At 35.6% G+C, this 27,907-nt stretch overlaps 1 protein-coding gene across 3 annotated transcripts in view; it reads left to right on the top strand.

Moving 5' to 3' along the window:
• Positions 1-27,907, top strand: part of Exoc6b (exocyst complex component 6B) — a 564,774-nt gene that overhangs the window by 361,901 nt on the left and 174,966 nt on the right. For all 3 annotated transcript variants that reach the window (XR_006150728.1, XM_042699684.1, XM_042699683.1), the window contains one exon: positions 8,807-8,948. Coding sequence is in view for 2 of the 3 variants with exons in the window: in XM_042699684.1 (XP_042555618.1) it covers positions 8,807-8,948 (142 nt within the window). In the remaining variant the exon portion in view is untranslated. The remainder of the gene's footprint in view (positions 1-8,806; positions 8,949-27,907) is intronic.

Raw genomic sequence — 27,907 nt, 5'->3', positions numbered from 1 at the left:
CTCAAATTGGCTCTTGCTTTCTACTTAGGAACACTTCATTTCTGGTTTTGTTAATCTTTGTTTTTAGCATTGAATGGCTTTTCCTCCTTTTCTTGGTCTTTATTATTGTCATTATTGGGAAGAAGCTATATTAGGTGACTGTTAGCCAGACAAATTTTTTTCCTGTGGGTATTTATTTTAATAGCCATTTGGTTTCATTACCTTGTAATGAGTTCTTTGATAGCCAGTTCCTTAATTAACAAGGCAGTCTTTCAGGTTTCCTCTTCTCTAATTGTTAACATATTTTGGCGCTTTTGCCTAAATACACTGTGATGAAGTTTCCTCTTTTACAGATCCTTTTAAGGACATTCAGAAGGGATGAAGAAAGGAATGGAGGAAAATATACTGACATAAATGATTTAAGAATACACCACCTTTATAATACCAACAAAGTAAATTTAAAGAAAAAAGAGTATTTCTCTTCCTGAACTGTGAAAACTTCACATTTCTAGTTTTGTTTCCTACCTACAACAAAATTAAGTCAATGGATTAGTAATTATAAGAAAGTTGAATATCAATGAACCTGGCTCATGTTAATGTTATGTTGAATTTTCCTATAACAATTTTTCAAGAGATGTGGAATATTTGATTCTGCCTGGGAAACTCATAAAACTTCATTTTAAATTTTCCTAAAGGTATGGACAGAAACTGTGCAAAAGAAAGGAGCATTTTATAATAAAGTAGCTACTATTCATAAAGTACCTACAGGACTTTATATAACATTAATTATGTATTGCAAATAGTCTCCTAAGACTGGTGTTTATGTCTACCTTTTATTTTTGAGGATGCTCATATTAACCAAGATCAGATTAGATGAAGTCTTCAAAGTCATGTAAGTGAAAGGGCCAACATTTGGTGAAACAAAGTCTTTGCTCTTTTTTCTTTTTTCTCTGGTCAATTCTGTCTTATTTTTACCACCATTTTCTATAAAGTGGACATGATAGTTCATGAACTGTTCTCCCACAGTGAGATTAATTAGAGATCTAATTAAATTCTTATAAATAAGATCTTAAATAATTTTCCTTAGAGAAACCTAAGGTTTTAAATATTGTGAAATGAAGCATTTGTTATTGGCAGAGAATAATGAACCAAAGCACCTACAGGATACATTAGCTCCAAAAAGCAAAAAAGAAACCCAAGCTAATGAGGTGTTTGGGAGGAGACATGCTCTTATTTAGGATATTGACCAGTTAGGAGCTGAGTAATAAGTTGTACATGGAAGTTAAGAGGGACTGGCTGGCAGACAGTCAGGCGTCTGTACCATTGTGTTTTGTAAACTTTCTCCTATGGCTGTGGTGTGTTTTTTTCCAAGCCCACTTAATTTTTTATGAGGTTTGTAAAGGTCTTGAATAAACAATTGAGATTATACAGGTTTTCCTGGAAGCTTTGGTTAATATTTTAATATGCTCTGCTTTGTCACATTATTAAATTGCTTATTGGAAAGTTTGAAAGAGAGGGGTTTCCTCTCCCTTTTTTCCTTTTTCTGATCTAGTAGTTAAATACCAAAATTGTATCCATTTTTTATTTCCTTTTCCCCTCTTAATTTTAACTTAATATCTCTACAGATCACACTTTGGATTGGGGATTTGGCATCTTGGTGTCCTCCACTTAAAATGCACTTCAAGTGAAATTACAGTTTAGAAGGTGTGTCTTGAAATTTAGCCAGTGATTGCAAATGTATGTAGTAAGAAAGGGCAGGGGGAATTGGATAGGGTCAGAAAACAGGAACTAATAGACCCTTGGAGATTACCTCATCATGACCTTTTGCTCATTAATATTTGAATCTGATTTGTTGGCATCTTGGTTGCAGTCTGGTGAAATGTCAGGCATGGCAAAGACTGAATACCTTCAAAGACATTTCTCTGTTAATGGGATGACTTGATGAAATTGACCTGTAACCTAAACAGGAGTTGAGGAAGGAGAAAGGAAGTTTTAATTTTTCCTTGAGAAGACTTCTTTTGTAGAGGTGTGCTTGTACAGCAGTAAATGTTACTATTTGTAGAGCATTTTATATTATGCCTATTTCAATTGTAAGCCAGTTGAAGAAATTTCCACGTTGCTGTCATGGTTAGGATGTAATGAGGATCACCCAGCAAGACTCACTGCTTTTTTGAAGCCTTGTATAATGGTTTTGGCCTCATAACCTTTTCTTCTAAGATCACATTGGACTACAAGTTTATTCTGTTTAATTAGTACTTACTGGCTTATTTCCTTCAGATAGGAAGTGCACTTCTACTTTCTTACCCAGACAGAATTATTTGATTAAAATGAAAAAATCAAATGACTATAAAAGACATAAATAGTAAAATACATTGTACTCATAAAATACATCTTAAACCCATATACCCAATATATTTTTCAACAGTTTTCCTATATTTAGGATCATAGGAACAGAAATTATAAATGTATATTTATAGGCTAAGCCAGGTACTGTACTACATAGCATTTATCTTTAACTACTAAAACAGTCATATTTTTGCAGTTGATAAAACTGAGTTGATAAAACTGAGGCAGCAATTAAAGTCAGTGTTCAGGCTATCACATGTAAAGCACATGTTGGTTTTCATTAATTCATTAATTCATTCATGTATCTATAATTTGTTTGCCTATATGTGTATATTTATATATATATTTTTTTCTTTTACTCTAACACTCTTATTGACACATGGCAAATGATCTTTCACATTTTTGCTAGTAGTGTTTTTGCTGTTCGATATGAGCCTACACTAATGATGCCTCTTTGTCCATTTAAAATATGTGTGAGCTGAGCGCCAGTGGCTTACGCCTATAATCCTAGCTACTCAGGAGGCTGAGATCTGAGGATTTCGGTTCAGAGCTAGCCTGGGCAGAAAAGCCCGTGAGACTCTTATCTCGTTAACCACCAGAAAACCAGAAGTGGCTCTGTGGCTCAGGTGGTAGAGCACTGGCTTTAAGCCGAGCTTAGGGACAGCACCTAGGCCCAGAGTTCAAGCTCCATGAACAAACAAAAAAAATATGTGTGTACTTCTTAAGATTTGACTGATTATTATCCCCTTGTCCTATATATTTCTTTTTGGGGGTCCGGTTGTGGGGCCTGAACTCTGGGCCTGGCCTGGGCGCTGTCCCTCAGCTCTTCAGCTCAAGGCTAGCACTCTACCACTTGAGCCACAGCCCCACTTCCGGCTTTTTTTTTTTTCTGCTTATGTGGTGCTGAGGAATTGAACCCAGGGCCTCAGGCATGCAAGGCAAGCGCTCTACCACTGAGCCACCTTCCCAGCCCTGTCCTATATATTTCTTAACTCAAGTCCCAGAGCAATCAAAAACAATAGCAGTTATCTGTCACAAGGCCCTTTTCTGTCCAAGGAAGGATAAAAAAAATCAGGAATCTTTTCAGTCTGACAGGATTGGATTCAAATCCCAACTTCACTATTTAAAGCCCATAAAAAAAATACCTTTCTCTGCCTTTATCTATAAGTTAAAGATTAAATATTTCACAGGGTTCTTGTTGGGATTAGATGAGATAACATTCTCTAAACGTGATCCATGGCCAAGGTTAGTAAATAGAAGTAGCTTCTATGGGTTGGGTGGTAGTGGTGCTGATGAAGGCAGTGTTATTGCTGAATAGTGATGCTGCTACTCACTTGCTCTTAGTACTGTGACATAGTACTTAATACTGTGTAATAGAAGTATGGAGTAATAGAAAATAATGAGCTTAGTCTTTTATATGCCTTTAAAAGAATTATTGAAGATCTCTACACATTCATTTTAATCTAATTTACTTATGTCTTTGGCTGAGAAATACTGGATGCTGTCTTTATTCAGAAGAAAATCGTATCCCTAAAATACAAAGATAACAGCTTTTGGTTTCTTTTGCTCAGGCTTGAACTATATCATTCATTTAGGCTACTAAGAGAAAAAAAGCCAATTTCTTAGCTCACAAACCATAGGCTTTTTTTCAATACTGGTGTTTGAACTCAAAGCCTCCTTGTGCTTAGGAGACAAGTGTACTGTCACTTATACCATACTACTGGCCTATGGAAACTTTTTAATGAAATATCACATTTGCATGAAAAGTAAGCAAATCCAAAATGTAAAGCTGGTTGTAGTTTCAAAAATGCACCATTCAAGTAAGCAGAATGCAGAGAGTATTAGACAGAAGTCATAGGGCCTCTTTGAGTAGCCTTTCTTTCTCATGGAATGGAAGAGATTTTAAGCAGGAGCATAATGTGTCTTGAACATAGTTCTTTGCCTTTGTAAAGTGTGGTACAAATGGAGTGATGCAACACATTTGATTTTGTATCTGGCTTCTTGACTCAAAATAGTTGTAAGAATCATTTCCTGGTACCAGTGACTCATCCCTGTAATCCTAGCTTCTCAGGAGGTTGAGATATGAGGTTTTCAGTTCAATACCAATCTGGGTAGAAAAGTTCCTAAGATTCTTTCAACTAATTAATCAATTATAAGATTTTCAGTTAATCAATTAAGTGGAGGTATGGCTCAAGTGGAAGAGCTCCAGCCTTCAGTAAAAATACTAAGAGATAGAACCCAGTATCTGAGTTCAAGCCTCAGTACCAACCCCAACTGAAAAGAACTCTCCATACTATTCCTTGTCGTACTAGTTTGTTCATTACTCTTTTTTTTTTTTAGTTGACAGGTAAACATTGTACATATTTGTTGTGTGCAAAATGATATCTTAACATGTATACATGGCTAAATCGATCTATTACTTCCATTACCTTACATCTTAAGCATTTTATTGGTGAGAACACTTAAAGTTTCAGCACACTTCAAATATATAGTATAAGGCTGAATTATATTCTGTTGTACATACATATCACATTTTCTTTATACATTTATCCATTGATGACCATGTAAGTTGATTTGACACTTTGGCTATTCTGAATAAAACTTGGATAAACATGAGAGTGCAGATACTTCAATGACATACTGATTATATTTTCTCTGGATATAGTCAGCACTCAGATTACTGAATGTATGGTAGATCTATTTTCAATTTCTATATACTTCAGTGTATTTTCCATAGTAGCTATACTAATTTTCATTTTGCACCCACAGTGTACAAGTATTCCACATTCTTGCCAGTATTTGGTATCTTTCATCTTTTTGACAGTAGCTATTCTAATAGTCATTATAAGTATGTGGTGGTATCTAATTGTGGTTTTAATTTGCATTTCCCTTATGATTAGTGGTTTTGAACATTTTTTCCCAAATAACCTGTCTTTTTTGAAATATCTGTTTAGGCCCTTTGCTCACTTTTTAATTGGTTTATCAGATGTAGAATTTAAAAGAAAGTACATTATTCTACTCATTTTGTTGATGTTTTCTTCTCTGTAGAGGAGCCCCTTCATTTGAAATAAATTTTATTTGTCTGACTTTACTTTTGTTACCTATGCTTTTATGGTCATTTACAAAATATCACAGTTCAGATGAGAGACATGAATTTTTACTTGCTGGTATTTTGCTAAATACTTTTGCATTTATATTTATTAGAGATATGCCCTGCTTTATAATTTTTTACATTGTAAGTGTCCTTCCTTGTTTGACTTTGATTCCATAGTAATTCTGAGTTCAGAAAATGAGTTTGGAAGTATTAATCTCTCTTCAGTTTTTTGGAAAAGTTTCAGGATTAGTATTCACTCTTTGAATGTAGGATAGGAATCATCAGTAAAGCCATTAATTAGGTCCTTGGCTTTTCTTTAGCAGAAGGTTTTTAAATTATTGATTCAATCTGTTGATGCATTGTTAGTCAATCCATATTTTCTCTTTATTTATAATTTAATCTTGGTAGATGGTATGTGTAGGAATTTATCCATTTCTTTTAGGTTATCAAATATGTTGGTGATTAATTGTTCATAGCAGTCTCTTATGAGCCTTTGTATTTCTGTTCTATTAGTTATAATGTTTCCATTTTCATTTCTGATTTTATTTATTTGTCTATTTTAGTCTAGGTAAAGGTTCATTAATTTTGTCTTTTCAAAAAATACAAATCTCTTGGGCTGGGAAGGTGGCTCAGTGGTAGAATGCTTGCCTTGCATGCTCGAGACCCTGGGTTCGATTCCTCAGCACCATATAAGCAAAAAGAAAAAAGCCGGAAGTGGTGCTGTGGCTCAAGTGGTAGAGTGCTAGCCTTGAGCTGAAGAGCTGAGGGACAGCGCCCAGGCCCAGAGTTCAGGCCCCACGACCGACAAAAAAAAATACAAATCTCAGTTATAAATATTGAAAATCTTTCTCTATTCTCTAATTGTGCTCTCATCTTTGTTTCCTTCCTTCTATTCATTTTGAACTTACTGTGTTCTCATTCCTTAATATATTTTGTTAAGTTGTTGCTTTGTAATTTCCTTTGCTATAAGTTTGCCTCTTGGAAAAGCTTTTTTTTTTTGAGCTCTCCAAATTTTGGTATATTTCCATTTTCATTAGTGTCTAAGTAAGTAAATTCAGGTAATACACATGCATGAATGACAGTGTACTGTATCTTCTAGTGCAATGTGTTATGTGATATAAGTAGCATACTAAATGAGGAATGCCTAGGAAGTAAAGGAAAACAGAATTAGGGAACATGAATATGTATATATTTTTGATGGAAATGACCTACATGGTGAAAAGTAAAACAAGAATTTTCACTTCTCTCCCTATGAAAATAATGCCAGACTTTGAATGAATGTAATAAGCTTTCACCATTTACTCCCAAAACTTATAAAAATGTATCTAGACTGAGAAATAGTATGAATCATTCAGTTGCTTGGTAGTTGATTTCCAGTTTAGGTAGTTGATGTATATTATGTGTCTTGTAGTATATAAATATTGCAAATGCATGTAGAGGCAGCATGCAAGCTGTAAGAAATGTACTCATTACCCTACTCATGTAACTGTAACCACTCTACAGTATTTTTACAAGTATATATATATATATATATATATACATATATATATATGTATATATATATAAGCAAGTTGTAGAAGGAGGTAATATAGAAAATTTAAAAGCATATGACATAATACAGTATATTGCTCTGAGAGCACACTTGTCATAATAGTACTTGTTTTTCTGGTGTTAATGAATTGAATCTTGGGCCTTTCACATGCTAGGCAAGCACTCTATCACCCTCAGCAGTACTTTTATTATACAAAAAGATTATGTAATGGCAAAATGATCACTTCTGAGGAGAAGTAGAAAAATGACTAATGAAATCATCAAGGAGCTTAACTGCATATAATGTTTAGGGAATACATCTTGGTTATGTGTATATGTTTCTGTTTGTTGAAACATTTCATAAGTTCCAAACAGAATTCACTGACTAATTTGGGAACCAAGACTTTAAAACATATATGTACTTTTTTTCAGAGTAATTGATAAATTAAATATATATATGTATTTCCATGTATATATTATATTTCCATATATACGTATATATATGGAAAAAGTGCCTTATTTTTCTATAATGTATAACATAGGTCTGGGACTAAGATTTAATACATAAACTAACTGTAAAGTACTTTGAATTCTTCAATGAAGACATTTAATTTTAAAGTTCATATTTTAAAAATGAAGAATTTAGCTGGGAACCAGTGGCTTACACCTAATATTTGTTACTTAAGAGGTTGAGATCTCAGGATCATGGCTTGGAGCCTGCCTGGGCAGAGAAATGTATGAGACTGTTATCTCCAATAAACCAGCAAAGAGTTGGAAGTAAAAGGGTGGTTTAAGTAGTGTGCCAGCCTTGAGTAATAAAACTAAGGGACAGCACCCAGTACTGACACAATAAACAAACAAATAAATAAAAGATTTTGCAGTAATAGTTTTGAATATTTTCTTTCTTTCCTCATCTTTTTTTTTTTTTTTTGCTGATCATGGGACTTGAACTCTGGGCCTGGGTTCTGTCCCTGAGCTCTTTAGCTCAAGGCGAGTACTCTACCAATTGAGCCATAGCGCCACTTCAGTTTTTCTGGTGGTTAATTAGAGATAAGAGTCTCATGGGCTTTCCTGCCTGGGCTGGCTTTGAACCTCAGTCTTCAGATCTCAGCCCTCTGAGTAGCTAGGATTACAGACATGCCACTGGCCCCTAGCTTGAATATTTTCTAATACAGTTAATTCTTTTAATTACTTTGTACTATTTTGCTTTTAATTATTTTTACATGTGATAAAGCATAAAATAGTAAATACTGATTTGTAGATAAGATACTGTTATTTTTTTATTTTTATTTTTTATTTTTGGGTCCGGTTGTGGGGCCTGAACTCTGGGCCTGGGCACTGACCCTCAGCTCTTCAGCTCAAGGCTAGCGCTCTACCACTAGAGCCACAGTACCACTTCCGGCTTTTTTTCATTTTGCTTATGTGGTGCTGAGGAATCCAACCCAGGGCCTCAGGCATGCAAGGCAAGTGCTCTACCACTGAGCCATCTTCCCAGCCCAAGATACTGTTATTTATGTTTATATTTTAAGAATTCTTCCTGGAAGAGACTTTTTGAAGTTTATTCTCTGGAATATTTTTTTTTTTGCATTTTACTTAAGATTTTAAATTATCATTTGTCTCTTGTCCAGTGTTTTAAAAGTGTGTCTTGACTACATATCTCCTGTCACCAAAGGTGATGGAATAGGTAGTTAATAAGATTAATCTTAGATGTTTTCATTCCAGTATTGTTTGGATACATAATGATATATCCCAGTGGTACCAGTATTATGTTCTAGTACTGGCACAAAAAATGCTTTAAAATTTGTTTGCATTTTATTTTAATCCAGTGACCTGATGGCTTACATTCTTGTATTTTAGGGAAAAGTGGCACAGACTGCATGTATGTCAGCTTGCAAACATTTAGCCACATCCTTGATGCAACTTTTGCTGGAAGCTGAAGTAAGGCAGCTCACGTTGGGAGCATTACAGCAGTTCAACCTGGATGTCAGTGAATGTGAACGTAAGACACTGAACTATCTCTTTACTTTTCTTACTTGGATTCTTTCCAGTGTGAAAAAGACATTTAGGTCTATGGTGTCTTTGCTTCTAATGATGGCAAGAAATTTCTGGATGAGAGATAATTTATAGGGCCTATTAGTGAGCTAATTTGTGTGCCCCAAATGGCCTAGACCATATTTAGAACTAAGAAGATCCCTGACCATAGGAAAGGTGACAATTTCTAGAGGGATATAAGGCAGGTATTCATTTAATAGACACCATTAAATACTTGTTTGGTTTAGAGAAATCAAAAAATGCAGTCCCCAACTACTTTCTTGTATTTTAAAACTAGCTATATCTTATCTGCAAATTCTTACTCTAAAGCACAAAATAGTGTCCGGATTTATTAGTCTTCAAAAATATTTTTCTGTTATGGAGAACATAACTTTATACAAAATGGCTTAAAATGTAAGCTTTGATTTCCTCAAAAGGTAATCAGTTGCTGTTAGTTGTAATGTGACATCATTTTGGAACTGGGCTCCTTTGTTTTTTCTCTGTTATATTTAGAGTATTGATTTTTTATTCTTATATTTATTATATTCAAAAATACTACATTCAAAACACTAAAAACTGAGTAGCTTTACCTCTTCCTTCTATTACATAAATAAAAATCTACTATGGCACAAACAATATAAATGAGAACGCTTCTCAATGCATATACCAGATGTGGTGGGGCACATCTGTAATGCTAGCTACATGAAAAGCGTAGTTAGGAAGATTGCAGTCTTAAACCTCAGTCCTAAACACTAGACACTATCTGACAAATAACTAAAGGCAAAAAGAGTTGGGAGCATAGCTAAAATAGTAAAGCACCTCCTTGGCAAGTTTGAAGTCCTGACATCAAACCCTACTATTGACAAACATTCTTTAATATCACCACTATAATCCACACAGTTTTGATATGTTATTTTTAATTTTTATTTAGTATTTTGAAATTAGTCTTACATTTTCTTCTTTGATCTTTTTTGCTAGTTAGAATGTTTACTTCCCAAACACTTAGAACTTTTTTATAGATACTGTCTTATTCTACATTTCTGACTTACTTTTTTTGTGGTTAGAGAACATATTTTATATAATTTTAATTATGATTAATTTGTTTTATGACCTAGACTGGTTTTTATGGCCCATAAATTTTTTTATTTATTTTTGTTGTTATTATAAAGGTGATAAATGGAGGGGTTACAGTTACATAAGTCAGATAAAGAGTACACTTCTTTTTGAACAATGTTACTCCTTACTTTGCTCTCTCCCAGTTTTTCCCTCTTGTTCCTGCTTACAAATTGTATAGTTCATTTTCAACATACTGTCTAGTGAGTACCACTGCTGCATTTGATTAACCTTTGTTCAGTCATTTCTGTGTCCCCCTTACTTATTTACATGACCCATAAATTTCTTGGGACTTTTTAAATTTAATGTATATTTTTTATTGTAAAGATACTACACAGAGGGGTTACAGTTGCATGAGTAAGGTAATGAGTACATTTCCTACTGAGCATTCTTACCCCCTCCTTTGTGTTTCCTCTATAATCCCTTCCCTCCCCAACTCCTCCTTCCCTGAAGTTGTAAAGTTGGTTTTCAGTATCTTGTAAGTCTCATTGTTACAATAGGTCAACTTGTATCCTTATTTCAGCATTTTGTTATTTCTCTTCCCCTCCCCAAATTAGAAAAATGTATATACAAGATGCAAGGTACCGGAATCAAATACAGTGAAAACAGGGCTGATACCATGGGGGAAGAACATACAAGAGAAACAAAAAAAAAATCACATAGTACATTATAAGTACATTAAAAAGAACAGCAACAAAGATAAAAACCTCTTGTGTCCCTGTCTTGGGGTTCATTTCACTTAGCATCATCTTTTTTTTGGAGGAGGGTCGTGGGGCTTGAACTCTGGGCTGGGCCGCTGTCCCTTAGCTCTTCAGCTCATGGCAAGCACTCTACCACTTAAGCCACAGCACCACTTCCAGTTTTCTAGTGGTTTATTGGAAGTAAGAGTCTCACGGACTTTCCTGCCTGGGCTTTGAACTGCGATCCTCAGATCTCAGTTTCCTGAATAGCTAGAATTACAGGCATGAGCCACCGGCATCCAGCCTTTAGCATCATCTTATATGGTCATATGTTCATAGCTTTTGACCTTTTCTGCTTGTCCTAGACATATACTAGTTTTTGGAAATAAGGGAAACCATGGGACCTATGTTTCTTTGGGCCTGGCTTACTTCACTTAATATAAATTTTTCCAAGTCTTTCCATTTCCTAACATATTGGGTGATGTCATTCTTTCTGATGGAGGCATAGAATTCCATTGTGTGTGTGTGTGTGTGTGTGTGTGTGTGTGTGTGTCTGTGTCTGTGTCTGTGTGTCTGTGTCTGTGTGTATGTGTATGTATATATATTGCATATATATATTGTATATATAGATATATATAGATACAGATATCGATCACAATTTCTTGGTCTATTCATCTACTGAGGGGCATCTTGGCTGGTTCCATATCTTAGCTATGGTAAATAATGCTGTAATAAACATAGTTGTGCTGGTAGCTTTAGTATGGGTTTGTTTGTGATCATTTGGGTAAGTGCCCAAAAGTGGGATTACTGGATCATAGGGGAGCTCTATGTGGAGTCTTTTGAGGAACCTCCATACTGCTTTCCAAAGTGGTTGAACAAGTTTACACTCCTACCAACAATGCAGTTCCCTTCTGTCCACATCCCCTCCAGGATCTGTTGTTATTAGATTTCTTGATTTCTAAGTGGGGCGAGGTGGAATCTCAATGTTGTTTTGAGTTGCATTTCTTTTATGGCTAGAGAAGTTGAGTATTTCTTCATCTGTCTATTGGCCATTCTTACTTCATTTCAAAGAAGTCTCTCTTTAAGTCTTTAGCCCACTTATTAATCGGACCATTGTTTCTTTGAGGATTTGTTATTAGGGGATTTAATTTTTTGTTTTAAGTATAATTTAGATATGAGACCCTTGTTCATTGTATGGCTAGTGAAGATCTTCTCCCCATTCGTGGGCTTTCTATTGATCTTGCTAGCTATGTCCTTTGCTATGCAGAAGCTCTGCAGTTTCATGCAATCCCATTTGACCAATCTTTCTTTGATTTGTTGTGTTTCTGGTCTTTATTTAGAAAAGTTCAGCCGGTGCCAAGGAGCCCTAGAGTTTCTCCTATTCCTTCCTATAATTCTTGGGACTTTTTTTTAAAGCAGTTTAATAAATGCTTCATTTGCATTTGGGAAAAATACATCTTTTGTTGTCACTATGTGGTCACGTGTCAGTCAACTAATAACCCTGTTCAGGCTTTCTATATTGTTATTGGTTCCCTCTGCATATTCTGCCACTTGTTGAGAATACTTGAAATCTTTGTTTATGTTCATAGATTTCAATTGCTTAGATTCATTTCTATTAGGTTCATTTATGATGAGGTCCTGTAAATATATACAGGTACACATAGGACTTTCAATCTTCATGATACCTTGACAACATTATTATTATGTAATAATCCTCTTTATCCCTAAATCCCTAAATAGTCTTTGTTTTTAAAAAGTAACTTACTTTCTGTTATTTCAATATAGTCCTGCCTAAATTTCTCATGTTTTGTTTTTACATAAGAATATTATTTTCTATCCTAACAAAAATTTTAAAAGCATAATTATGGGTATAATTTAAGATCTTGAGAGATTCAAGAGTATTACAAGTTTGAGGCCATCTTGGACTACATAGTAAGGCTGTCTCAAAAACAACAACTATTTACATAATTCTCCAGCATTTCTTTTCAATTCAATATGACAATCTGATTTCAGCTAGGTTTATTTGACCCTTTGTATTGGAGTTTCAGTCTATCACTTGTTTTCTAGCTTGTCCCATGGTTCTTCTTTCATTGTTTTCCTTTAAATTAATCATATATTTTTCATTTTATGTGATTTATGTAACTCTAACACTGAAATTTGTTTACTATTAGATCTGTACTGCACATCTTATTTAACAAGGAATATCTTAAATAATATTATACTATTTTGCAATAATGTAATAATCTTACAGAAGTATACTTATAGAAGTATAGCTTTCTTTCCCTCTCCCTTGTTCTTTGGGCTGTTATCATACATATTACACTAGACACCTATCTCATAAATATGTCCAGAAGTGACTAAAAGCCTATTTTATAATTATTATTTACTATATCCCCATTCTTCAGACATTCGTGTAGATGTAGATTTGCCTCTGATATCATCTTTGTTTTGTAGGAACCTCCTTCAATGTATATCATAATGCAATTCTCTTGTTAAATTTCAAAATTATTTTTCTTACTGTATTTTTATTTTTTCTTTCTATTGGAAAGGTACTTTCTTTGGACAAAGAATTCTAACAGTTTTTTTTTTCTTTTGAATACTTTGAAGGTTTCTTTTTTAAAATTGTGTTTTATTTTCTTTTAGTTGTTATACAAAGGAGATACAATTTCACACATGAGTTTATAAACACAATGCATCTTGATGGATTTCTTTACTTTTTACTGTAGCATTGTTCATCACTGTTTTGCAGCAATTTCTTTTTAGTGTGCTTTTTGTGGTATTATTTTCAGGTTAAATATAGAATTTATTGAGCTAGGATACTTTTCATTAAATTTTATTCAGTATTTTTACCATTACCATATCTTCAAGTAAAATTGTTTTTCTCTCTCTCCTTTTTTTTTTTGCTAGTCGTGGGGCTTGAAATCTAGGCGCGGGTAGTGTCCCTGAGCTCTTCAGCTCAAGGCTAGCACTCTGCCACTTGAGCCACAGTACTACTTCCAGTTTTCTTGTGACTAATTGGAGATAAGAGTCTCACAGACTTTCCTGCCTGGACTAGCTTTGAATCACGATCCTCAGATCTCAGCCTCCTGAGCAGCTAGGATTGCAGGTGTGAGCCACTGGCACCCAGCTTTTTTCTCTCTTCTGAAAGTCCCTTTGCAGTTATATTTTTAGACCAGGTCACATCATCTTCTAGTTACTATTAGTCTATTCACTGTACTTTGTTTTGAGTGGTAGAAAACATATCTTCAAGTTCTTTGAACTATCATGAAGAAAAACTTAGAGAGGAATATGTTTTCTTCTTTAAAGAAAGAAAACCAATCTCTTCTGCATATATTTCCAAGTCTGTGGTTCTAATGCTTTCTCTCTGTATGTACCATGAAGTCAATGGGTTCTTGTTAACTTAAAAACCGAGTCATAGATGGGCACTGGTCTGTAATCCTAGCTAGTCAGGAGACTAAGATCTCAGGATCTCAGTTCAAAGCCAGCCCAGACAGGAAAGTCTGTGAGACTCTTATCCACCAGAAAACCTGAAGTGGCACTGTGGCTCAAGTGGTAGAGTACTAGCCGTGAGCTGAAGAGCTGAAGAGAGTCATAAATCTAATCTATTCCTAATTTATTTTAATTAATTTTTTTAGTATCATTCAATTGTCTTCTCATGGTGCTCATTTCCTCTACCTTTTGACATACGGAATGTTACTATAGCAGCTATTTTAAGAGTTCTCTTCTACCATTGCTGGGACCAATGCATTTTTAGGTCTATTTCCATGATTTATTTTTTCTCTGATTATGGGTCGTATTTTCCTATTTATTTGCATTTCTTGACTTTGTCTTTCAATTCCTGACACTTAAAATGTTGATATTCAGTGTTGTATTTTACTGTGTCCTTTTTATATTTTTATATTTTTGCTTTTATATGCATTTAATTTACTTGGAATTAGTTTGATACATTTGAAGGTCTTGTTAAGCTTATAATAGCAGCCTTTTATCTAGGTCTCATTTAACCTCAGTGTTAAAGGAAAGCCTTTTGGAATATTTTTTCAACTCTCACTAGTGGGAACACCATGTGCCCAGACCTATAAGAGGTTCAGAGTATTTGTTTCAGTAATTATAGCCTTAGTCTTAGGAAATTTCTTCCCAAACAAGTGCATATATGTTATTATGCCATCAAATGTCCCATGGGATCCTTCTGTACTTTTCCTTTGTGTTCAGTTTTGCAGCATCTTCTTCTTTAGTACTTAGTCCTGCAAATTGTCTTGGTCTCCTGGACTCTATGTAGCCTTTACCTTTTCAAATCAGTAGGACAGCCATATTCTGGGGTTTCTCTCTTTTCATGCTTTATATTATAGAATAGAAAAATCCCTGCAAAGTATTACTGAATTTGTTGTCTGTCTCTCAGGACTAGAGTTGTGGGATTGCCTCTGTCCAAGGTCTAAAAATATTCTTTTCAATGCCTGGTTTAGTTCCAAGATTTTTACCATTGAGAAGAGTCTAGGATAGCTAGTAGCAAAATCAAGTATCTTGTTTTTAAGGCTTTTTTTTAGATTTCCATTTCTCATTACAGAGATAATAAGGGAAAAAGAAAAGTATAAAAATAAACACACTGTAATGTCACCACTTAGAAATAGGCAAAATGTCAGAGGTTTTCCTTAGGCAGGATAAAACACCTTAATAACAGAACAGCTTCTACAAGCAGTCTACTAGATTCCTTGCATCTGATTACTGTAGTTTCACAATCCTCTGTCTTAACCAGTCATTTACTGGGAGAAAGAAAACAGCAATTGGCTTGGTCACTTTTAATAGTACTGAGTATAATGAGTATAAAGGTATCCTTTCCAGAGGTGAAGAAAAAGTAGAACCTGGTTCTGTTATAAAGAAATGGAACAAGGATATTTACAGGGATAGACATCTATTAAATAGCAGTAGTGAATCAGTAAGATCTTACGAATGATTGAAAATGACTGTGACTACGTGACTTCATTTTTTTTTATATAAAGCTGAGATGAAGTAGGATGAAATTATGCTCCTTGAACAGGAATGATTATCTGAGAACAGTGAAAAGAGAGAAAAATGTCCATCTTATGGCCTAATACTGAAGTGTATTTTATTTAAAAGAATAAACTCCCTGCCAAGTGCAGTGGTACCGTAATCCTAGCTACACAGGAGCCTAAAATCTGAGGATCACGGTTTGAGATCAACCTGGGCAAGAAAGTCCCTGAGACTCCTATCTCCAAGGGACCACAAAACAAACAAACAAAACCAGTGGAATAGAGCTGTGGCTCTAGTGGTAGAATACTACCCTTGAGAAAAAGGTTCAGGAACAGTGCCTGGGCCCTGAGCTCAAGCTCCAGGACTGGTATGTTCCCCCAACTCAAAAAAAAAAATGAACAGAACCACGGCATTTATGGGGAAGAACTAGCTTTTAGTTAAGGCTAAGAGATAGAGAGATCATATAATGAATAAATAGAAGCATAAACATGCTGGACACATGTAACTATTTTGAGGGGGTTTCAGAGAGACATTTTATTTATTTATTTATTTTTATTATTTATTTTTATCTAAAAGGCCACTTGGTCTTTGTAATAGCATTCAGACTTAACTTGAAGATAACAGTCTAACAGTTGAAGTGCCTGACAGTACCACCAATAACAATTATATCAGCAGTAAAAATTATCTTTTCCATATATTGTAAAGCCCTCAGGTTCATTGATTTAGAATTTAATGTTTCATTTCTGATTGGCAGTAATTTGTCTGTCAAGAAACTTTCTATGGACATTCATTTCACTTCAAAAGAAAGAACTCTATTCTGTGTCTTTCTCTATACCACCCCCCTCTTTATTTTCTTTAAATGCTCAGTGGTCTATAAAAGAAAGTTAAAGAAATGATACATAAAATTCAAGTAGCTATACAGAGGCGTACAAAAGCAACCTTAAGTGACAAGATAATTAACACTTACATCTTTCCACCCAGTGGTGTGTATGAGATATTTTTTTCTCTTTTTGCCTGTAAGTCCTTGGAAGAACTGCATAGGTCCTGAAATAAATCAAATTCTGGACAAGATAAAATGTGAATGTACCTTGAATATGTGACTCTGAGGCTGGGCTGCCACTTGTGCAGAGGATTTTATATAATCTACCCTTAGTTTGCGACATTTGCCTGGAATAGTCATTGAGAACACTGTTTTTTTTAGACTCAGCTTCACAGAATAGATTCCAGCCATCACTTACTTTTTTTTCTTTTTTTTTTTTTATGTCAATCATGGGGCTTGAACTCTGGGCTTGGATGCTATCCCTCAGCTCTTCAGCTCAAGGCGAGTGCTCGAGTGCTCTAGGGCATGAGCCACAGCGCCACTTCTGGTTTTCTAGTGGTTTATTGGAGATAATAATCTCACGGACTTTCCTGCCTGGGCTGACTTTGAGCCCTGATCCTCAGATCTCAGTCTCCTGAGTAGCTAGGATTACAGGTGTGAGCCACTGGCACCCAGCTCATCACTTACTTTTAAAGTGATCATTGGCAAATTATTTAGCCCTTTATACCCCTACTGATAAAATAGGATGATATCAATTCCTAATATTGTAGATAACATTAGAATTAAAATAACTCATGAAACCATGTATTTCATTGACTGATAAATATGCATTAATGCTTTCATTCCATTATCAGAGCAGTAGTAGTAGGTAATATATATCTAGCAACTCAGCAAGTCTGTTGCAGACTACTAGAACTTTTATCTATAGTTTGGGAATGTTAAGTTTGACAATACTCTTTAATTTGTAAACTTGCTTTGTAGTAGTTTTTTTGTAAACTTTGTGTGGTTTCTCTAAAAGGTATAATCCCAAACTGATATTTTTCTCTCAGCTTGTTGCTTTTGTAAGAAATTAATCAGTTAGCTTAACTGTTCTGTAAAGATGGAACTACCATAAAAGATATCATTATCTAACAGGAATGTTGTTGTTAGATAATTCTCACTGACAGGCTACAAATCTAAGAAGTAGAAGTTACTTAAGAGGTATAAAGAAATTATCCTTTTAAAAATTGACAGTGAGCTCTAGGTTCTTTTACTTTATCAGAATTTCATTTTATATCTCCATTTGTTTATATTTTATATTTGATTTTGATTATTGAAACACTGCATCTCTATAAGAAAACTGGGTTTTAATCACCAGAAGATCTTGATTGCTGAATATTTATCTCCTTGATTAAATCTTTAAGGTAGTATGATATTCAGTTTATGTTCAAAATTTTCTGAGTTTTCTTTTAATTATACTTAAGGAAATCTAGATTGATATTCCTACTCAATTTCTTATTATTGTCAATTAGTAATCTTTTCATTTACTCAACAAATAAATGTAGTGCTCTTACTCTGCAGAATACCTTCCTGGACAGTGGAAATTAAGTGGGTTATAATGAGGTGGGCACTGGAGGCTCAAGCCTGTAACCCTACTTACTTGGGCGGATGAGAACCAAAAGATTGCAATTTAAGGCCAGCCTTAGGAGAACTGTTTATAAGACTTTTCAAAAAAAAAAAAAAAAAAGTAAAATAAGGCTGGAGCAATGGCTGAAGAACCAGCCTAGTAGGCACAGGGCTCTGAGTTCAAACCGTAGTATCACAAAAAGGGGGAATGTATATCATGAATTTTAACTAAGAAAGTAACTTTATTTGTTTTTTCAAAGGAACTCTGCATTTATTTGGGAGCCTTAGAGAATAATATTTAGAATAGATGACACATGCTCTTATCCATAATAGACATGATTTGGGAATTTCAGAATATATCTACATGAATCCATAGGAGTAAAAGAATTAACAATTAATTTAACTCCCTCTAAGTGATATACTAGAAGTGCTAATCCTTTTCATTTTTTGTAGTGTTGTTATAAAATCTAATGATGTGATACATGTAAATGAATTGGAATTAATTTTATTATGTTCATTTCTTTATCTATCTGCCTTCATTTGTTTTCTTAATTTCTTTTCTGCATTCACTTTACTGATTGGCTATCAAATCAAGTATGGTTTATAGTAATTTCAGTTTCAGTTATCTCATTAGCTCCCTAAATTATTCAGAAGCTTAGTACATTAGAAATATAACAAGGCAAAAGCAGAGCATATGTGCTTGTAAGGAAAAAGATAACTTTCAATATCATTGTTCAGGCCTATGGATCTTTTGCATAGAAGAAGCTGGGTTCCTGCACAGAATGTAATTACCCAGTTTTCTTTGTTCTTTGTTGGTTGGTTAAACTGGGCTTTGATTTACTATTGCTAAAGGGACAAGGATCTCTAAATTTCCATATTTCAATTCTTTTTTTGTGTGTGTCAGTCGTGGGACTTGAACTCTGGGCCTTGAACTTGAACTCTGGGCCCGGGCACTGTCCCTCAGCTCTTCAACTCAAGGTGAGTGCTCTACCACTTGATTCACAGTGCCACTTCCGGTTTTCTCAGTGGTTTGTGGGAGATAAGAGTCTCATGGATTTTTCCTGCCCAGGCTGGCTTTGAACTGTGATCCTCAGATCTCAGCCTCCTGAGTAGCTAGGATTATAGGCTTGAGCTCCCAAAGCCTGGCTTATATCACAATTCTTATCATCTTAGTCTACAAATCAGTGAACAAATATGGAGAATCTTCCTAGAACTTTGGAAAACACATTGAAAGTACATTCATGGTCTGTCTCAGCGTGCATGATATAAAATAATGACAATTTGTCATTTAACTTTCTAATCCTGATTGAAAGACTAGGTTTTTCTTTTTTCTGCCTTCCTGAAAAATTTTATATGTATGTCAGCACCTAAGATCTACTGAGAAATTTGAACATTTCTAGCTCTTTGTATATTCTCTAAAATTATTGGCTAGCTGCAAGTCTCTTTGTGGTATAGTTGGCTCTTAATGTATATTAATCAAGAAACCTTAATAGACTTGCTTGTAGTCTTTCCATTGGGACTTGTAAACTAGGATTCTTTATTGAGAGATCCCGTTGAATCCCTGGTAGCAGGTCCAAATAATTACTGCTTACACTATGCACTTTCTCAAAACCTGAGCCCTCCTATCTTTGCCTTTGTAATTCTATGTAGCAATTGGCTGTGTTCAGTCACTCTCCACAAGTCTCTCTTTAGGCTTTGGGCTCTAGACATTCCCAGTGTTAAAGAGAAAGAAGAAAGAATTCTCAGGATTCTGAAAAGAAATAGGAAAGCATATGTACATTTGATCTACATTTCCATTTTTGTTTTAAATACAACCAAGCCACAGCTAAAACTATGTCAGCCTTGGTCAACCAAGCAAACTGTGAAAGTGACTGCTAGCTAGTGCATTCAATCAAGTGAGATGCCCCATAGTAATTAAATTGTCAGTCAAAATTATGTTTAGCCGTCCTTGAGCAAGTAGTGCAAAATGCTATCCACCCAGATTTCTCTGATTTTGCTGAGGTTCTCTAGAAACTGACTGCATTTGTTCCATACATAATTCCTTCTTCATTACTCTTACTTTGCTTTCACCTTCACACCTGTTTTATGTTTATATACCTGTCACAGGGCAATTCAGTAAGAGAGGGAGCAGGGCAGGACACATTTCTTTTCTCTGACCAGAAGCCACAAAGGTAGGCCTTCTGGGGAAGACCAAAAGGATAAAAATTCCATAATTTCTCTCAGTACCTTTGTATTTATCAAGGATATATGGTGAGATTAAGAAGACAAAGGAACTTTGAAAGATCAGTTTATGCACTTGATATTGAACCCACTTAGCCAGCTGCACACAGAAAGGGAATCACTGCCACAGAACTTCATTATATATAGTGGATTCTCAAGCTGAACATTATAGGAAGAACCAGAATTTGTTTTCATGTATAAGTTTTCCTATGTTGTTAAAAAAGGATCAAATTACTCATATTTCTCAATCTCTTTAAATCATAAAATGATGACCTCCTGGTCCTCTAAAGCTTCATCCTTCTTAGGAACATATTCCCAAGAGACTTACAATGCTCCCTTAATTATGAGCTTGGCTGCCATGTTCAGCATGCTGTTAAGCTTTCCATCATGGAGTGAGGAGAAGTCTCAATGCTCTTTTCTCTATCATCATCTACTAATTAGTTCAAAACATTCATTTTATTTTTAGCATCTCATTCTTTAATAATAATTGTTATGGGGAAGAGTCCACCACTCAGAGACAGCCTCATGTAAAAAGGGGAAGTGGATAGCTGACTGGCCAGGGACGCAGCACTGTCTCGGGAGCCAAAACTGCAACCTCAAATGGCCCACAAGCTAGGGTTTTTAAAGGCAAAATCCATGCAGTCAAGCCTGGTTACACACAGGTGACCATAGTTATGTTAGGCCACACGCAGGTGGCCAATGGAGTTACGTCTGTCTTATAGTAGTTTAAACTATCCTATCATTTTGATTTGAATTGGTGCATGAATTTGGCTGGCAAAAGATGGGATTTACAATAAGCAGGTGGTATTGGTAGTTGAGCAAGATTACAACTTATCTACTTTATTAGTCAGTCTTTAACTGAACAATCAAGGGTGAGTTAGGTTGTTAAAGGGAGGGGGACCAGATGTATTTTTTTTTTTTTCATTCCTGGAACTAGGCCTGTTGAAACTAAGATGTGGCCTTGTGATTAAAGTTGTTTTTCTAGTTGAACATTGTTTAAAGGTTTTTAGTAACCAAAATGGAGTCTAAAATCCCTAAAACAAAGGCAAAGCTCAAAATGGAATCATACCAGCTTGGGCCCCATCTCAGGGTCCACTTCAATAATCTATATAATAATAACATAACAATAACATACTTCATGTATATTTATTTATGTTTATTTACAATTATCTTAGGCTATTTGTGCTACTGAATTAAAAGATCTGAATTGTTTACAAAGAATACAAATGTTCCACTACAATTCTAGAAGCTAGAGATCCAAGATAAAGGCACCAGAAAAATTGGTGTTTAGTGACAGACTCTGGATATGTTAAACATGTCTTCATATAAGTAGTCTCGTTGTATACCAGAAGGCCAAAAAGAGCAGACCTAGTATACTCTAACCCTTTTCAAAAGTTTCTGCCTTTATACCTAAAGGTATAGCCCTCATAGACCTCTAAAGGCTATGTACACTTTGTGTGTGTGTGTGTGTGTGTGTGTGTGTGTGTGTGTGTGTATTTGTGTCTTTGTGTATCTTGTCTGTGTCTGTGTGTCTGTCTGTCTGTCCATCCATCCTAGAGCTTGAACTCAAGGCCTGGATGCTATCCTTGAGCTTTTTTGGTCAAGGCTAATGTTCTACTATAGCTCCAGTTCTGGCTCTTTGGTGATTAATTGGAGATAATAGTCTCACAGATTGTATTATCAAGGCTGGCTTCAAACTACAATCCTCAGATCTTAGTCTCCTGAATAGCCAGGAGTACAGGTGTAAGCCACTGGGACCTGGCAAAAGGTATATATTCTTTCAGTGAGGATTCAATTTTAACATAAATTTGAAGGGACACAAATGTTTAAACCATAAGTTCAAGAAACAAAAATGCATTAAAACTGGTTCAAGAATAAAAGGATGCTTATTTTAATTACAAGTATTTCATATTCTAATGAAAAAATAATCTGTTCATTATTTAGGGCAAAAATCATGTCTGCTGTGCGTAGTCCATGCCCTTTAGTACCTAGCATAGTGTCTCCCATGTGGTACTTGCTTGGTAAATACATACATACATACATACATACATACATTCATACATACATACATATGTATGTATTTTTAAAATTTATTTTTTTGCTGCTTCTGGAGCTTGAACTCAGGGCCAGAGCTTGGTCCCTGAGCCTCTCTGTACTCAAGGCTAGTGCTCTGCCACTTGAGCCACAGTACCACTGTTATACTGGAATGTGGGGACCCCCAGAAGACCACCAGAGACCACGATCAATGTAAGCAACAAAGAGCCGGTTTATTGCAAGCTCGAGCTTGGTCCTCCGCGCACACGGTAACCGGTGACGCTAAGAGGCTATGAGCATAGAATCAGCACAGTTTTTATAGTATTGAACAAACAACTTTAAGGAACTTTTACATAAGAAATTACATGATTGGTTAACATTTAAAGCAAACTAAGCTGAGCAAATATGATTGGTTGACCTTTACAGAAAAATGTCCTTGGTCCATAGCTTGACCGAAAAAAACGGTTATGAGTCATACCCGGACCAACAGAATGCATGGCATGTCTCGCCCTGGGCTCTGAAGAACTGGTTGGTTAGAAACTCTTAGTCCTAGGTGGTGGGGGGGGGGGGGGGCGGCAACACCATTTGGGGGCTAACACTTGCCTTAAGCAAACGCCATCTATGGCTCCAAGAATTGTGCATGGCTTTCTGTCATAAATTCCTAGCATTGGGGCTAAAGTGGATCACGAGTCAAGTCGCAGAACTGAGATGGACTATTAAACAAAAATGGAGTTGCTTAGGTTTCTTTTTTTTTTTTTTTTAATTTTATTTTATTTGAGAACATACTGTACAGAGGGGTTACAATTACATGGGCAGGATAATGCATACATTTCTTACCAAGCATTGCAGCCTCCTCCTTTGTTTACCCTTCACCTCCCTTCCCATCCTCCCCCCTCCCCCCCACCCAATCATACCCCCCCCCCCACTGACATTGTAAAGCTGGTTTTGACATGACATTCTGTACTTCTCATTGTTGCAACAGGTCCACCTGAATCCTTAAACGACTTGTTTGTCCCCATCTCCTCCACATGTTATACTGACATCAAATATAGTGAAAGCGGGGGTTACACTGTGGGGGAGGGACATACAAAGCAACAAAGAAATAATCTTATAAATGCGTTAGAAACACATGCATGAAAGAAACAAAAACATTAAAATACATATTTGAGGGTTCGTTTTCCTAACATCACATTCTCTGACTTTTTCCGCTTGACTCATACCTATACTAGATATTGCAAATAAGGGAAACCATGGGACCTATGTTTCTTTGGGCCTGGCTTACTTCACTTAATATAATTTTTTCCAAGCCTTTCCATTTCCTAACAAATGGGGAAATGTCATTCTTTCTGATGGAGGCATAGAATTCCATTGTGTATATATACCACATCTTCTTGATCCATTCATCTACTGAGGGGCATTTGGGTTGGTTCCATATCTTAGCTATGGTAAATAATGCTGCAATAAACATAGTTGTGCTGGTAGCTTTAGTGTGGCCTTGTTTGTGATAAAATCTTGAAAAAGGAAATCAACACAGAACTTTAAAAATGGCAAAACCTCCCATGCTCCTGGATTGGAAAGATTAACATCGTGAAAATGGCAATACTTCCCAAGGCTATCTACAAATTCAACGCAATACCTATCAAAATTCCACCCTCATTCTTCAAGGAAATAGAAGAGGCAATCCAAAAATTCATATGGAACAATAAAAGACCCCGAATAGCAAAAACACTCCTCAACGGAAAGAACACTGCTGGAGGAATATCAATACCAAACTTCAAACTCTACTATAAAGCCATAGTAATCAAAACAGCTTGGTATTGGCATAAGAACAGACCTCAGGACCAATGGAATAGAATTGAAAACCCAGAAATGAACCTACAGACCTATAGCCATCTAATCTTCGATAAGGGAGCTAAAACAATAGAATGGAAGACAGACAGCCTCTTCAGTAAATGGTGCTGGCAAAACTGGTTAACTACATGTAGAAAACTAAAGCTAGATCCTTATATATCACCCTGCACCAGAATCAACTCCAAATGGATCAAAGACCTTGAACTCAAAGCAGACACTCTGAAAACATTACAGGATGGAATAGGAGAAACCCTGGGTCTCCTTGGCTCAGGCCGAAATTTTCTGAATAGAGACCCGGAAACACAACAAATCAAAGAAAGGTTGGACAAATGGGATTGTATAAGGTTGCAGAGCTTCTGCAGGGCAAATGACATAGCTAGCAAGATCAATAGAAAGCCCACGGACTGGGAGAAGATCTTTACTAGCCATACAACGGACAAGGGTCTCATATCTAAAATATACTTGGAACTCAAAAAATTAAACCACCCAACAACAAATCCTCAAAGAAACAACTGCCCAATAAGTAAGTGGGCGAAAGACTTAAAGAGAAGCTTCTCTGAAGAAGAAAGAAGGATGGCCAATAGACACATGAAGAAATGTTCAACATCCCTAGCCATAAAAGAAATGCAAATCAAAACAACATTGAGATATCACCTCACTCCAGTTAGAATGGCAAAAATCAAGAACTCTAACAACAACAGATGCTGGAGGGGATGTGGACAGAAAGGAACCTTACTTCATTGTTGGTGGGAATGTAAACTTGTTCAACCACTTTGGAAAGCAGTATGGAGGTTCCTCAAAAGACTCCACATAGAGCTCCCCAATGACCCAGCTTAGGTTTCTTAAAACATTATATTTCTTCCCTAGGGCCTTACTGCCCTGGCTTCCGGGAAGGGCGTTGCAGCTGTGGGGATAATTCTGAGGACTTTGTGCCCTTGGTCAAGGCTGTAAACCCTTTGAAGTCTTTTACTAAGCAACTCTAGGCTCCCAGGCTGACATTCCACTTCTGGGTTACTAAAACCAGTCACAATTAGTATCATACAAAAACAATAAAATCATCTAGCACAAAGCAATTCGTACAGAAGCAAAAATGAGTGGTTAGTAATCATAACTTCTAATTTCTATTACATTAAGCATTAATCTTACTCCATGCCTTTTAATAGAGGGTGCTTGCCTACTTTGATGAAGGCAGTCCAGTTTTCTGCCTCTTTCACTCCACTCCTCAAGGTTTTAGCAGAGTTTTTAGCAAGCGAAGGAACAGAAGCTATTCCTTTGTTAGGTGCTGTCTATATATTTTTACATTCTTCACCACTTCCTACTGAAATATTTTAAATGACACAATTAGCAACTATTTCAGCTTTTGGATCTCTTCATTTAGCTCTGAGATTAGGAGTTAGTAGAGACAGGATAGCTCAAATGGGAGCTATGCTACATGAATAGGACAAATGGGTGAGGTTGGAATCCAGGTAATACTCTTAACAACGGATGAGACAGGAAACAATGGCAATTTTAGTGCACATATTCTGTCACTTTCTTTGGGTTGCAAAGGGCTTTTTTTTTTTTTTGCCACTATCAGTGAATTCTCACTGTTTTATACATAATCCATAAAGAAAATTCTAGATGATGAATCCTCAGTTTACTCCTTTGTAAGAATGGATTTATAATTGTTCCTATCTCATAGACTTGTGATAACTAAATAATTACTATTGTGAAGAAGAATAACTATCGCAGCCATCACAATTTTACTATTATTAATACAAAGAGAACTTGTCTAGAAATTGCATTGTAAGTTCAATTTTGCCAAATATGTATATGGTCATGGGTATTCACCAAAGTATTGGGGCTTGGAGCATTTTTTTTTTTAATGAGAAAAATCCAGCCAGATTATTTCTAAATTTCTATTTAGTTCCAAAATATCAATATTTATTAAAAGAAGGTAAATTGTGTAGTCACTTTTCCCATATAGACATTCATTATAAGGATCAAATGGCATAATACGTGGGAAATACTTTATACATTCAAGTAAATCAGTGTTTGAAAGTACTAAATAAATATTAAATGTACTTACTGAAGTTCTCAGTATAGTTATATATGAAGTCATGTTCTCCAAGTAATTTATATTCAGAGTGTGATAGATTTAGAATGCAAGTTTTGAGGGACTTCAGGGGCTCTTAATTTCAGTGGACATTGGCAAACACTCAAAAATTTTCAAGAAATCTTACATATTATTTGTCAAAGCAAGATTGCTTCAAAGACTACATTATACTATTTGCTTTGGACAATGTTGGCTAAAAAAAAGTCAGTCAGTCTATCTAGTCAAGAAAGAAAGCACTATACAGTAGTGACCTGGTAGAGATGTTGATATGGTTGTGGGTGAAATCACAATTGCCGTAAAGAAATATGTTAGATAAGCAGTTCCTAACCTAAGAAGATTAAAGAGCATGAATATATTTCTTTTGGAAACTTGAGTGTCTGGACATGAATACAAGTACAAATGGATTTCAAAATAAGAAGTTAGCTCTCTTTGAAATTAGTAAATTGGGGAAAATGTCCAGTCATTGTAGTAAACAGCACTATTTCATACTAAGAGACTCTTACGATGTTTTAAATTTACTTCTTTTCTGATCTAAATAAAATTTAAATACTTTATCCAAGGCTTGCTTTTCAAGTTCTATAATAGGTGATTGTTACCACTTCAAAATCTGAAAAGAGCAATCTTAAGAATGTAAGGTTTGAAGATAGACAATTGGAAGAAGCTTGAGGGCACTAAGAGTCATATCTAGACCTGATTAGTTAAACAGCAATCTAAGCATTCACAGTGAGAGCAAATGAGGATATTCAAAGGAAAGCCTTGTAAAACCTCAACAGCTATGTGCATATGATCACATAAAATGATGCTTATCAAAATACACTCCAAGAAATGGAAACAAGAGATTTTTGTGTTTTTTCTTTTTTGTACTGTTTTTAGTTCTATTTTTTCTTTTTCTTTCCTTTTTTTCTTTGGTTTATTCCCTTCTGTCACTGTTTTTGATTTCTATATGCTTTGTCTTGCATGTAAATTTATCTGAATTGGGGAGTGGGGAGAAGCACAGTAATGGTGAACAAAAGGTAAACCAATTCAGCAGTGAAACCCACTAGACACTATGTTGGAAATGAACTATACAACTTGGTGAGTGTAAGGTATATTAAATAGGCAGGTGTTAGGTTTTTAAAAAGAAGTTGCCGAGTAAGAATCACACTACACACGTGGTATTCAGGTAAGGGGTAGGTTTATTCATCGTTCCAGTTGGCACTCCACGCAGCTGGGAAAGACCTGGGAAAGAGCTGAGAAAGAGAGCATCGGGGCCTAGGCTAGGCCTTATCTAGGGTATGAGCGGAGAAAGGTGTGGCCACATCAAATTCAGATGTGACCTCAGCAGATGCAGATGTGACTTCTTCCAGGTGTGCCAGTTGCCTAGGTAATGCAGGTACTGGGTAGAGAGACTTTGCTGCAAGGAGGGTGGAGTCTACTCTCCATCCAGGAGGAGGTTTCATTAGGTAGCTGATGAAGAGAACACCACGTGCTATTCAGGCAGGAGAAGTTTATTTACTCAACTGCTGTCACTGCCATGCATGGTA

The sequence above is a fragment of the Dipodomys spectabilis genome, unplaced genomic scaffold, assembly GCF_019054845.1.
Source record: "Dipodomys spectabilis isolate Male_0828 unplaced genomic scaffold, ASM1905484v1 ptg000262l, whole genome shotgun sequence".
In the NCBI taxonomy this organism is placed as follows: domain Eukaryota; kingdom Metazoa; phylum Chordata; class Mammalia; order Rodentia; family Heteromyidae; genus Dipodomys; species Dipodomys spectabilis.
The sequence above is the reverse complement of the archived record's forward strand: the minus strand, read 5'-3'. Positions and strand labels throughout refer to the sequence as shown.